At 40.1% G+C, this 12,881-nt stretch overlaps 1 protein-coding gene across 6 annotated transcripts in view; it reads right to left on the bottom strand.

Moving 5' to 3' along the window:
- The window catches only part of CLC-E (chloride channel E), a 77,201-nt gene extending 74,387 nt beyond the window's left edge, over positions 1–2,814 (bottom strand). For 5 of the 6 annotated variants that reach the window (XM_086822773.1, XM_086822775.1, XM_086822776.1 and 2 more), the window contains exon 1: positions 2,091–2,814. In XM_086822773.1, coding sequence (XP_086678899.1) covers positions 2,091–2,651 — 561 coding nt within the window. In that variant the 5' untranslated portion in view covers positions 2,652–2,814. The remainder of the gene's footprint in view (positions 1–2,090) is intronic. The other variant, XM_086822777.1, reaches the window with a different exon arrangement.
- Between the last annotated feature and the right edge of the window lie 10,067 nt (positions 2,815–12,881).

The raw sequence follows: 12,881 nt of genomic DNA, 5'->3' as shown, positions 1-12,881 counted from the left end.
CAAGATGTAAAACAAGATTAATGAGTCTTAGATGGAGAGCTCAAAATGATGCATAATCCCATGAATTGTTCTTCTTTAGAGAGCTTCTTAAATAGGCAAGTACAAGGATACAAGAAGCCAAATCAGCTCCTAAATTGTCTGGTCTTGCTCCTCTAAGAAGCTTTGGGCATTGGCAATGACAACTACTTGGGCTTTCTCCTTTGAAAACTGAGGCAAGTCTTCAACATATCTAGAGAAATTTTTTTGTGGGAGCTCCCAAAGCAAACCATCAAAACCAACTATGTGAAAACGATGTTCAACTAGACAGACCTCAGATGGTATGGTTGGAGAAAATCTCACAAATTGGTCCTCCTTTCGTCACTGCAAATTATCAAACAAAGCATCACCACCGCACACCTGAGCCGACGAAACAGTTACAATCTGATATTATACTTTGTGATCTGAAACTATATCTTCTCGCACGTCCACTTGTGTACTCAACTTCCAAAAGGATCTTTGTGTGGCTTTATATTTTGAACCATGAGCTTTAAAGATGCATGAGAGGATATCTACTGTCCTAGAAAATCTACGTCTTCAACTTTTACATTTCAAATCGATTAGCTGACTGAATAATCCCCAAAACACGATACCACCTTTAACACCTCTGTCACATGGTAGAGAAACCGTGCTCAGATACTGATGTCAGGTAACAAGCCCAGATTCCAATGTCAAGATTTCTGGAGAAATCTGCTCTATACCAATGACAGGTAAGCCTTGCTGAAGCAATTTGGGATCGCATAAAGAATGGAAACTGAACAATCATCCCCATGAATACTGCTGTTGTCCCAAATGAACAAGATGGATCCCCTCCTTGCCAAGTATTTGCTTTACTAATATAAAAATGAAAGCATAATGGCTAAATGTTCACTCTTGACCTCAATATGCATTCAGTGCTTCACCAAACCAAGAACCCTTTCAAGACTTCTGTCTAGTTCCATCCGATTTTGGCTAATTTTGTCTCGCTCTGACGAATACTTCGCCCAGTTCCATCTGTCATTCTTGGTCCAACTCCATCAATCACTTTCCTCTTTTTGTCAGAATCTGTCGATCACTTTCCACTTAGATCCATCCCATCGACAATTGGGAGGCCTGTCATTGAGCAGCCTTTAAGGAGCTCACACTGTTGGACTACCGGCGTAGTTTGACAAAACAGTGGGAGAACTTCTCTCAAAGAGACAAGGCAAGCAGGTAACCAACTACCTCGCTCCCTTCAAAAAGTTCTTGCTTATGCATGGTAAGACCGTCAGGTCAAAGGATTAGGTTCATGGATGGCTTGAAGCCATCCTTGCTCATGTTGGTTCATGCACAATTCGTTTGGCAAAACAACCCTAAAGAATTGGGAATGTTCCATACCAAGTAGCCTTAGAAGGGCCGAGTTGTAATCCAAGAAGGGGGTGAATGTGCTTGGTCCCTAGGTCCTTCCACTCCCACTCCCACTCCCCAAGGTCCATTTCACCACAGCCAAGGGCCAACCATCACGTATCTGTCAGCACAGATATCAGTGCGTGGCCAAAGCAGACACCGGTCGGACTATATGAACCAGCATGCATATATTCAATGTTCTGATCTCCTCATTGAGGAGGAGCACTCTGCTTAGACAAAGACAGAAGGCCAAGGGGAGACAGGTTTGCGCGTGTTCAAGTACCTAGAAAGAAATCCTTGAGGAGATAGGATAAAACAAACCAGGCTCCCAGGGCAGGTGGGTGGGCTGGCCCAGGGGGTGGCAAGAAGGAAGTCCAACAAATAACAGGCTGACCGATGCACTCCTTTCAAAGGAATATGCCTTGCCTTGCCTTATACATAAATGAAGCATTTGTTGGACATTAAATTTGCAGGCTTATAGATCAGATGTAACCATAATAAACGCAGCTATGCCAAGTAATTGCTTAATGGCAAATCAAAGATGGCCTAATGAAGCGGAATGTTCAATGGCACATCCCAGGCATTGATTAAACTAAGGTTATCCGTTACAATGTTCAGCTCACTGCAACTATCTAAAGTAGGGCGAATACAGTACAGAAAAAAAGATATGGGTGGTGAACTCAGGTTACCCCAAGATTGAAGAAAACAACTCCGACCCCTGTCATGAGGCCAACTGCACACGACATGATCAAAATCAACCATTCTGGTGGCAACAACTCCCCCACGGCAAGAGCTCTGCTAGCATAGACTCCAATACCAAGTGTCGGTCCACCACCGCCATCGTCATCTGCTGACTCTTTTTCCTGCAGCTCTTCTTCTTCTAGAAGATTCTCGTTGATGTCTGAGCTCTCCTCCCTGATTGCACAAAGTTCCCAACCATGCATCCTTTTTGGCGCCGAGATGCACGGATGTGTACGGCGGCCGTGCAGAGTACGACGTATGTACGGCATTTTACGGCGGATCGCGAAATCGATTGGTTTAGGATAATGAAGCGTTGAGGGTTTCAACACCACCGCACGTGCTTCATCTCGAGTGAGCGTTCTCCTCTCCTTAGATGGGAGCTGTACATGTACATGGCGCCAAAAGCTGTTGACAGACACACAGTGAAGACATTGCGATGGATGCTTCACCTGCGGAGTGTGTGGCCTGGTTGCCATGATCGGTCGCGACGTGGAAGAATAGAATACCATCCGAACGGCAACCAGCTTATACAATTTAATATCATATGCCTACCTACTTCACATTTTCAATGCCACCTATATCAGCTTCTTACACAAGCTTTCATGGCTTTCTTCATGAACCTATCGCGACTCTAGCCATTGAGTCTAGCTGTGGGGACTCCAACCAATGAGTTCTATTCCCTTACTCAAGCTCTCTCTTGCATTGGTCTGAGAGTTTTCTTAGATCCCTTTCTTATAGTAGAAGGTAAAGGCTACACATAAAACCTCTAAGTTTTCTTAGATCCCTTTCTTATAGAAGGTAAAGGCTACACATAAAACCTCTAAGTTTGTCTTCAAAATCAAAGTACCCACATGGGAGACACTTGTTACAAGTGACCAAAAGAAAGTCTATTCTCACTACATGGGCAAGAACAAGGGGAACCTAGTGATCCAAGAAGAGAGATCGGATGATGAAACTATGTCTAAGGACCTCCCTATTGAAGTTAAAAATTAATCGTAGGCACAAAAACCAAGGCACCACCTGAGGATTCTTGTTCAGACCCCTTAAGGACCCTGATAAGTAATCTCAAGAGAGAACTATTAGGATTGTCGAGTTGTTGATCGAATCACTAAATGACATTAAGCCATGACATGAGTAACTAATTAAACACATAAAAGAGGAGGAATACCACTTTATTTTTTTAGGGGGGAATAGTAACTACCTACTAGAACACATCCCTTTGGTCCATGAGAAGGAGCTAGAGGAATGATCCACAGAAGATGTAACAAGCTAGACATCATCAACTACTAAGAGTGAAATTGAGGATTTCTATGGAGCCTAAATGATGTCTACTGAGGATTTCTATGGAGCCTCAATGATGTCTTAGCCTTATACCATTATAGGACCTAGAAAATCTATGACTAAAGTTGTTCCTACACCTTATTACATATCCACATTGGGAGATGCATTCGTGTCCTATGAGGTTGATAATAGTGTTTCCATTAGTATAGTCCTACATTCTAACCATGACCTATACAAAAGTCTAGAAGATTAAGGACATTCACATGCGTACTCTAAACTCCTCAAAGATTCTAAAAAATTCTCAGTAAGGGGCCTACATTGCCATTATACACAATGTGGGCACTCTTGACAATGTTGAGAGTCATGATAATAAACTTTACACACCGGATAAATTCCCTAAATGTATAGAATATACATTTTTCTCTAAAAATGTATAGGATATACAATGTTTTCTCTTAAGACACCTCAGAAGGTATGGCTAGATTTTCTAGTGGGTGAGAATGTTGAATGGGAAAAGAGTGTTAGTTAGCCCTAACTTTAGTCACAATAGCATGGATTAGGAAACTTGGATGTCCTTAGGCCAATCAACAATCATCCCCCTATAGATGAAAACCATTGTGTAAAAATGAGAACTATGTGTATCTACACTAGTATACATGTGTATGCGATGCCAGCATTACACTTAGCTCGGACATCGTGATGTGCTCATTTGAGCAGGAAAAATTCGTAAGATAATACATGAAATGCTAAAAAACCCACTCATGTGGACAAAACATTACAAGTGACCCAATTAGAGTAATCTGATGATGCCAATCACTTGTTACGCTTAGATGGCCGTCAAAAAATTTATTGGTGGGCCTGCCTAAGCCAACTACCCAGTTAATCCCACCATCAGAGAGACGGTTAACATCTCCCCCCCTGCCTCAAGTAGGTCCGTCCTCTGGCCTATGCAAAGAAAAACAAAATCCAGGGGATGTTGAAGATTAGCTACACTAAAGACATCATTGGATTGTCGTTGTAGAATCATCACTGTTGTCTATTTATTGAGATTAAGTTAAAAACCTCTCTTAATTGTGTTGATGAATAGAGCCTTTTGAAGTGGAATAACCTTGTGAGTGATACTAAGACAACTTCATGATGTTGTAATACAAATTGGTTGTTGATGTTGAAATCGGTGAAGCAAAGATTAAGTGCATATGCATGTGCATAGGTATAAACAAATAAGAATGCCTAATGCATGCACTTGAAAAATGCTAGAACCTATATGCTCCATAGTAAAATGAATAGCATGTTGTGCAGCAAGAAGAGAAATTGAGGGGTAATCCAGGCGATGGGTTGTATCTTGGGCCAAGAATATCCCACCAAGATCCCCCTATCCAAAATGTACTTGGATGGCTTCTAATGTTGAAGCTTCTAGTCTTAAGGTAAAAGTGCACAATGCGTGAATGTAGGGAGTTTCAAGATTTTGAGTTTTTTTATAATTTTTATGTTATTTTATTATATTTGGGTATATAATATGCAGATATGTACAAAGAAATGCTTATGCATTACTCCGTGTTGCAAGACTATGCCCTTGACTAGAAAATTTTAGGCGACATTAGACTCATGCTAACGCCTAGACTGGCAATGCCTCTAGCATGTGAGAGGATTTTGGAAGCAAATGCATTATGGCAGGACTATGCTAGTGATTGGAAAACCAATTAGCAACTTGACACAACTTGCAAGACTATGCTAGTGATTGGAAAACTAACTAGTAACTTGACTCAACTTGCAGGACTATGCCAATGGTCGGAAAACCAAATGGCGACTAAACTTGAACTCTTATGCCTACCACTTTTAGGCTAGGCGACTTTGATTTATAAGAACTTATTGGCAGCATGCTGCCAATGTAAATGCCTCAATTCCAAGGAGTACTAAGTTATCATGAAAGCTTTGTAGGGAGGCCAAAATTCTGTATGTACCATAGTCTCAAAGTCATAGAGCATGTACCCAAGTAGAAATCTGAGTCGATGGAAATAAAAAGCCACCACATCCTCATTTGGTCCTTCCTTGAGATCATATAGCAACTACTCTTTGCTCCATCTTTATGCATGTTTGTGGAACATCTAAAAGTGTTATAATAAGCTGTATAAATCTAACAATTGCCATAAAAGTAGGATCAGGTATCTGCTTCCATGCATAGTATACTTTCTTAAGGTGGCTCCTCATTGCTTGCATATCTGTGAAGGTTGATGGGTGGAACTTAGGATAGTTAAAGATACAATGGGGATTCCTTGCCTTGTTTAGCTTTGAAGACTCCCCTGGTCCACCTTCTAGGGTAGGGCATGAAGCATGGATTCACACGAAGGTTCCTTGGTGAATAATAATAGCCATAAGCATAGGCATAGGCATGGTAATCCACCTATAGGTAGCTCTGTCTCCATTCTGATTGTGTACCCTCTCATCCTGTTGGCCTTTCACTGTACCTTAGAGGTAGTGTATAGCCACCTCTTTCCTCCACTGGATGTTCTTGCTTCCATCTTTCAAAAGAATATTCTATTAAGAAAGCAACCACTTGTACATCAAGAAGATCCGCCAGATGAGGGTTCTTGAATTGTGTGTTTTTTCCTATGGGTTCCCATAGGTTGCTGGCTTTCCATTTGTGAATTTCTACATGCTTTGCCACAGTACTCTTGCAAGAAGAGCAATCTAGGCAAAGCAGATCTGTTATGCGAGTTGGTGACCAAGCTTTTGTTGCCAATGAGAAAGGCAAAGGTAAAGCTTCTTCGCATGGTGGCTATAAGCTAAAATTAGAATCCCTATGTAAGGATGCAAAGAAAGAAGGTGATAAGCCTAAAAAGAAGGGCAAGTGTCACTATTGCAAGAAACCAGGGCACTACATAAACGAGTGCAAAAAGAAGCTAGAGAAGGAGAAAAAGAAAGAATCAGGCATGGTTGTGGTTGATGCATCTACACCAAGTGTAGAGAAGAAGGAATCTACAAGTTTAAAAAATATCCCTCGCAATATAGAAAAAAGAAAAAGTTACATCGTGGGTGGCTAGAGGATCCCCACCTGCTTGTGGCCCTTCGCCTTCTAATTTTACCTCCCAAAATTCTCGAACACAGGTACCACCAATGAGCTAAACATGTCATGCGAGTAAGATTTTACTATCATTTTTTTGTAAAAGGAAAGCTTGTAGAGCAAGCTTGGGCTTAAAATAGCCATGTAATCTATTTTTGACTGAATAAAATATTGTAAAATACTCAAGCGGGGATGCTTTTGGGCACACACTTGGCAGCTGGGACCCAATATGGTGTTCTCTTCAGTTTTCTGTACTTTTGGTTGCACGCGCTTCTCGAGGTCTGCATATTCTTGTTTCAGTGGTATCAAAGCCCTAGCGATGCTCTGACAAAAAACTTTGATTATTGTAGTATTAAATGCCCCGGCCATGTCTAACAGATGTAACAAAAGTGACGGGCACAAGACCTGATAAGGGACACCGGTTTAGAGTAGGGCAATGATCAAGAAATGGCCAACACTGACACCAACCACGTAATTTGACACTGGCCATCCAACCACCTGTGAACTCCTCAACACAAGACAAACGCATCGGCCACATCTACAAGGAGAAGCCTCTCTCCCTCTTCCACACTTTGAAGATAAGTCTCACCCGTTGTGCATGTTATACCTTCTTCGCTATGCAAACAAGCATGTGGGATATACATTAGGTGGTGTGGTAGTGTTACGTGTGTGAGGTACAAGAAGGAGAAGAGAGAAGGAGGAGAAGAAGAAGAAAACACAGAAGAAAGAGAAGAAGAAGAAGAGAGAGAAGGAGGAGGAGGAGAAGAAGAAGAATAGCTAGAGAAGGAGGAGAAGAATAAGAGGAGAGACAAGAAAGAGAAGAAGAAGAAGAAGAAGAGAAAGAAGAGGGAGAAGAAGAAGAAGAAAAGATAGGAGAAGGAGAAGAAAAAAAGAGAAGGAGAAGAACACTATTTCATATCCCAATTTATGCCAGCACCTACAAAACCATGAAAGTTTCTTATGCTTGTGCTTTTTCTAACAGTCAATTTAAAGAAACTATATAAACCCTAAAAATCATGGTTATTGAGAATTAGCTTTTAGCAAATGACTCAATATCATGAAACAAGACATGAAAAGGGACCAACAAAAAGATTTCGAATAGATCCATTTAGACTACAAATTTAAGCAAACCCTTGTGATGGGATTTTTAGCAATTTTTAAAATCCTCCATGAGCGTTTAAGAAATTCAGCATCTCCTAGCTACCCAGCATACATGCATTTTACTAATCTACACAACATTTACAATTAGAAATATTATGGACATGCATTTTCTAATCCACACAAGCATTTACAATTAACAATATTATGGACATGCATTACATGCATTTTACTAATCTACATAAGCATTTAAAATTAACAATATTATGGACTTGCATTTTGCATCATATGAATTTTGTGTAAAAGAGAAAGCTTACTTGTCAAGGAATTCAATTGTTATATTGACAATACAAATTCTCAAATATTAGAGACATGAATTTTGCATCATATGAAGTTTGTGTAAAAGCTTTTCAAGGAATTCAACTGTTAGATTAACAACACAAAAACCTTCAAATATTAACTTAAAAGGGATCGAGGAAGCAAAAAACCTTCAAATATTAACTTAAAAGGGATCGAGGAAGCAAAAAACCTTCAAATTTTAACTTGAGGACTCATGGAAGCAAAAGCCTTCAAGACCTACTTGTCAATCCTTTTTGTAAAAGTTTAAAAAAAAAAGGATTTCATATGTTGTAACTCTAGTTGGTGCTGTCAACCTGGACATTCAGACTTTCGGTGCCCCAAAGGCTTATAGTAATAACATTGAAAAGTGCCTTCGGGTATTCCCCCTAGTCTACCTCTCTCGTACGAATGATACAATGGTGGGCTGGTGCTTACTAGATTAACATGAGTCACTTGTTGCACTAGAATTGTTGGTTGTGTCAGCTCCACAGCTCATTGTGGATGATGCACATGGCTATTGTATTAACAAGATGCAATAACATGAGTAGTGGTCTGGCATATTGCACAGTATGGGGTTAACTTACAGTCTTCCTTGGTATAATCTTGATTGGAGCACTTGGTACACCAACCATCTAGATCTAGTTCCTCCTGCAGTTTCTTCGATGAACTTCGATTTTCTTGTCTAGCTTCTGGCTTTTCTTTTTCAGATTCTGGTGCTTTGAATCTGAATTCGCATTCACATCCACATCCAAGTCCTCGTTCAAAGTGTCCTCTACTTCCTGGTCCAAATCAAAGGAATACGTATCATACTTGTACTTTCTCTTCGTAGGAGTCTTTTTTTGTCAAACTACGTTCAAAATGCCTAGCGGCCTCGGTGGCCTCCAAAGCCACCGATTGTGAGATCCACCGAGGAAATATATTGGTTTTAACTTTTTACGCAATCCGTGTACAAACCACTCCCCCATCAAGGCTTCAGTTGGCCTGATACGCATTATCTACCCCGTACTCTAGAGAGTGCAAAACTTTTTACGCAATCCGTGTACAAACCACTCCCCCATCAAGGCTTCAGTTGGCCTGATACGCATTATCTACCGTACTCCGGAGAGTGCAAAACTTAGGTGCATAATCTTCTACTGATGAAATCTTCTGCTCTAGACAACAGAGCTTATCCAACACCTGCCGAGGTTGCCATTTATATGGTAGTGATGTGTGGACATAGGCTAATGGGTTGGGACACTTTTTCCCTCTTTAGGAGGTGTTTTTTCTTGCGTGTGTGTAAGTGACCATATCATGTCACTTCATTTATATTTCACTCCTTGTCAATCTACTTTGAGTGTTGTGCTTATCTCCATCTCTACTTACTTGCTGCATCTCTATGTGTTGCTACCTTCATTTCCACTCCAGAATTGGGATAAGGTCTTTTGACCTTAGTTTTAGGAGAAGTATAAGGTGTAGTAGCTAGAATGAGTGAGGCTTTTGGTACCCTTGGGGATTGGTTGTAAAGTGGAGACAACAAGGATTGGAGTATTATTAACTATTTTTAGTTTTCGTTCCTCCTTGGTTTTGGCTTAGCTTTCACCTCCTTAGGTTTAGCTTTTGGCTTATGGGTCTCTACTTTAGGTAAGGTTAGGAAGGATTGTGGTTGTTTTGATGAGGCTTGGAGCTTGCGGATGATTAAACTTATTGGTTTGATTGGACCTATTTTATCATAAAGCTTTAGGTAAGGTTGGGAAGGGTTGTGGTTGTTTTGATGAGCTTGGAGGTTGCAGATGATTAAACTTATTGGCTTGATTGGACCTATTTATAAAATAAGAAAAGAAATTTTTGGATCTTTGAGGAGATTTATCATAATTCTTCTTCTATGAGAAGAGCATTCATGGTTCGTTGCTCAAATTTGATGGTCACAGTCCTTACCCTCTAGTCAATGTTGCCGTTATGGTTGGCAATCCATCCTCTTCCCCAAGGATGATTTCTTTTAGCATAGTTCCTGTAGTCATAACAAAGAAGCTACCTTCCACAAGATAAGTGTCTATGTGGCAATCTAGCTTTACAACACCTTCACGTTCATTGTACAGTCTTGAAACAATTTGCTATAATGCCTTTCTAGACTCAAGGATTGGTTTCCTAATGAAGTCCAAGTCTTATAAGAAGACATTAAGTTCCTACCTACTTCTATATCTAATAGAGAAATCTTGGCTATACTTTTTACATTTGTTTTGAAGTCCAACCAAAGCTTTGTAGGCTTTACTTCTTCTTCTTCGTCATCATTGTCTATTATAGCCATGTGGACAGGTAAGATGCCTCTCCGCTGTTTAGATTTTTCCTACTGGGCTTGTCTTGTTGTCGGGCTTTCTACTTCTTTCTAATTTCCTTCCTTTTTGTTTCTCAACCAATTAGATGATAGTCTCATAGCTCTTAAAACAGCCCTGTCGACAAGGTCAAGGAAATAAACCTCTCGAAGAACCTAAGCAAGTATTCATTGCTGCAAAGGACCTCACCCCTAAGCAAGAAGGATAGTTGATAGCCTTGCTCAAAGAATTACAATACCTTTTCATCTAGAAGAACACATACATGAAGGAAAGTACATAGACATGAAGAATTTCAATATTATTTTGCCTAGAAGTACAAAGATATGAAGGGAATTTCTCTGGAAGTGGTGAAACACACCATCCCTCTCACTGAAGGTGTAAAACCACAGAGATGCATGGGGCATAACAGAAGATCTTTTATGCCATATATGACAAGCCTTTGCACACATGCTACTCTTCAAATGGACAAAAAAATGCCAATGGGTATATAAAAAGCCAAAGAAATATCCCCAACTAGGATGTGGTTTTCTATGTGCATATCGATGTGTCATAAATTGGTATTAGATGTGTGCTAGCCGCCCAATTGATAGGGGAGCACAATATGGACTTCTTTGTGAAACCTTTGCTAGCTCAATGATATTGAATGTAATTACACCATCATAGAGAAGCATCCAGCAATAGTTTCTCTTTCATCCACAGAGGTAGAATTATATGTGTACCATTATGAATTATTCATCAGACCATTATGATTGTTCGTCAAACCAGAGTTGTGATTTTCAAATGCACTATGTAAGGATTTGAACTCTATTTTGTACTTTGCATGTTCTTGGAATTCTACATGTGACGTTTTAAAGTTCGTGAAACCTTTTTTTTTAAAGTATAACATGAAAAAAAGTTTTTTTTTAAATGCCCAAATTCTCATGCGGTTGTGGGTGAGTATATTTTGAATTGTCAATAGTTAAGGGTGATAATCTTGCCACAAAATGTAAGGAGAAAAAAGTCAGCATCTCCCTACATGCTTATGACACCCCTTTCCCTTTCTTCACTTTTCTCCACTCCCCTCTTACGCATGCCATAAGAAATCAATTAAAAGTGGAAAGTTCCAAGCCAACAAAGCATCTATACGTTCAGTGCACTTAACTCCTTAATGAGCCGTGTAAAAATGAGACCCATGCTATTTTCTCCCATTTTTCTTGTTAAGGAGGCTCTACTTAGTTATTAATTTGTATTTTTTTTTTCAACAATCGACTAATTCACCGAATTGTCAATGTGTATGGTGGTCTAATGTGAAAATTAATAAATAATTTGAGATTAATTAATCTTCTAATTATGAATTTTCGTTTATGCTAAGTGAGGTTAAAAAAAGCTCAAATCCATGTTTTGAATACAGGTCTCCAAACAGGGCTACTTTTTATACTCTCTTGTTTTTTCTCCACGGCATCAACTAATGTGTAAATTAGTTTAAATTTAGAGATTAATTAAATATGTTAAGGAAACCCTACCCTAATGCCGAGCTCGAGCATGGCTCAAAGCTCCACTAGCCACTCGTCACCGCCATCTTCCCGCACTCGTCGTCACACCGAGGTGGTTGCTCTAATCCTATGGGTGATGCAAGCTCTCTCGTGAAGATCGTGTGGGATCTCTGCAGAAGAGGATCGCATCGTTGGTTAGCCTAATCATCAAGAAAGAGAGAGAGAGGAATCAAGAGGGAACATGTGATTAGCACTAATCACTCCCAAATCCTAACCCTAAGTAAGAGGAAACATGTGATTAGCACTCCCAAATCCTAACCCTAAGCACACTACATATGCTAGACTAGAGTTGCAAGAGAGAGGAAGAGAGAGAACACTCCACATCTATTCCACAAATGGGACTCTCTTACAAACAAGAGAAATTGGCTTTTATAGTTCCAAGGATTTTCTTTATGGATTGGCCAACTGACCAAGATCCTCTTGTTTTTCCATCGAAGCTCAATACTTGGGAACGTATTTAGGGCGTTTCCCTCATCAAATGACAAGATTTACAATATAGCACGGGCACCCATTACATAAGTGTGTGGACATAGTTTTCGTAGGAATGTGTTAACCAATATGTGGTTAACATACTCCCCTTCCTAAAGTCGATTGCATCCTCGTGATCAGTTGAGGGGTTGTCGAGGCACACGGGGAAGTGTCGCACTTGGTTAGTTCTCTTGTCTCTCCGGAAACAAGAGGGGGTGGGGGACTTAGTAAGAGGGAAAGAAGCTAGTGGAGTACTGGCGATTAAGGATCCAGCTAGTCTGATGGGCTCTTATAAGTTTGCTTTTTTGGATGTGCCCAGTAGTACTCTATTTTATTTTTGTGTTTTTCTGTTTTGTCGCCTTTGCAAGACATCCTCATTAGAGCAGTCAGAGTACTTGATTGAGTAGACTAGTAGTAATACTTAATGACCGGTATCCCAGTAGTAGGTGGGATGATTAAAGAGGCAGGGGAGTTAGTAAGATAAGCTAGTCTGATGGACTCTTATGAGTTTGCTTTTTTGTATGTGCGTAGTAGTACTCTTTATTTTGTTTTTGATGTTTTTTTTTGGGTTGCCTTGGCGGGGGCGGGACATCCTCATTGGAGGAGTCAGAGTACTTGAATGATTAGACTAGCATGGAATACTTAATGACC

This window comes from Cibotium barometz, chromosome 29 (genome assembly GCF_041138505.1).
Source record: "Cibotium barometz isolate CiBa-2024 chromosome 29, ASM4113850v1, whole genome shotgun sequence".
NCBI lineage: Eukaryota > Viridiplantae > Streptophyta > Polypodiopsida > Cyatheales > Cibotiaceae > Cibotium > Cibotium barometz.
Note: the sequence above shows the minus strand (reverse complement) of the source record. Positions and strands in the feature narration are given on the sequence as shown.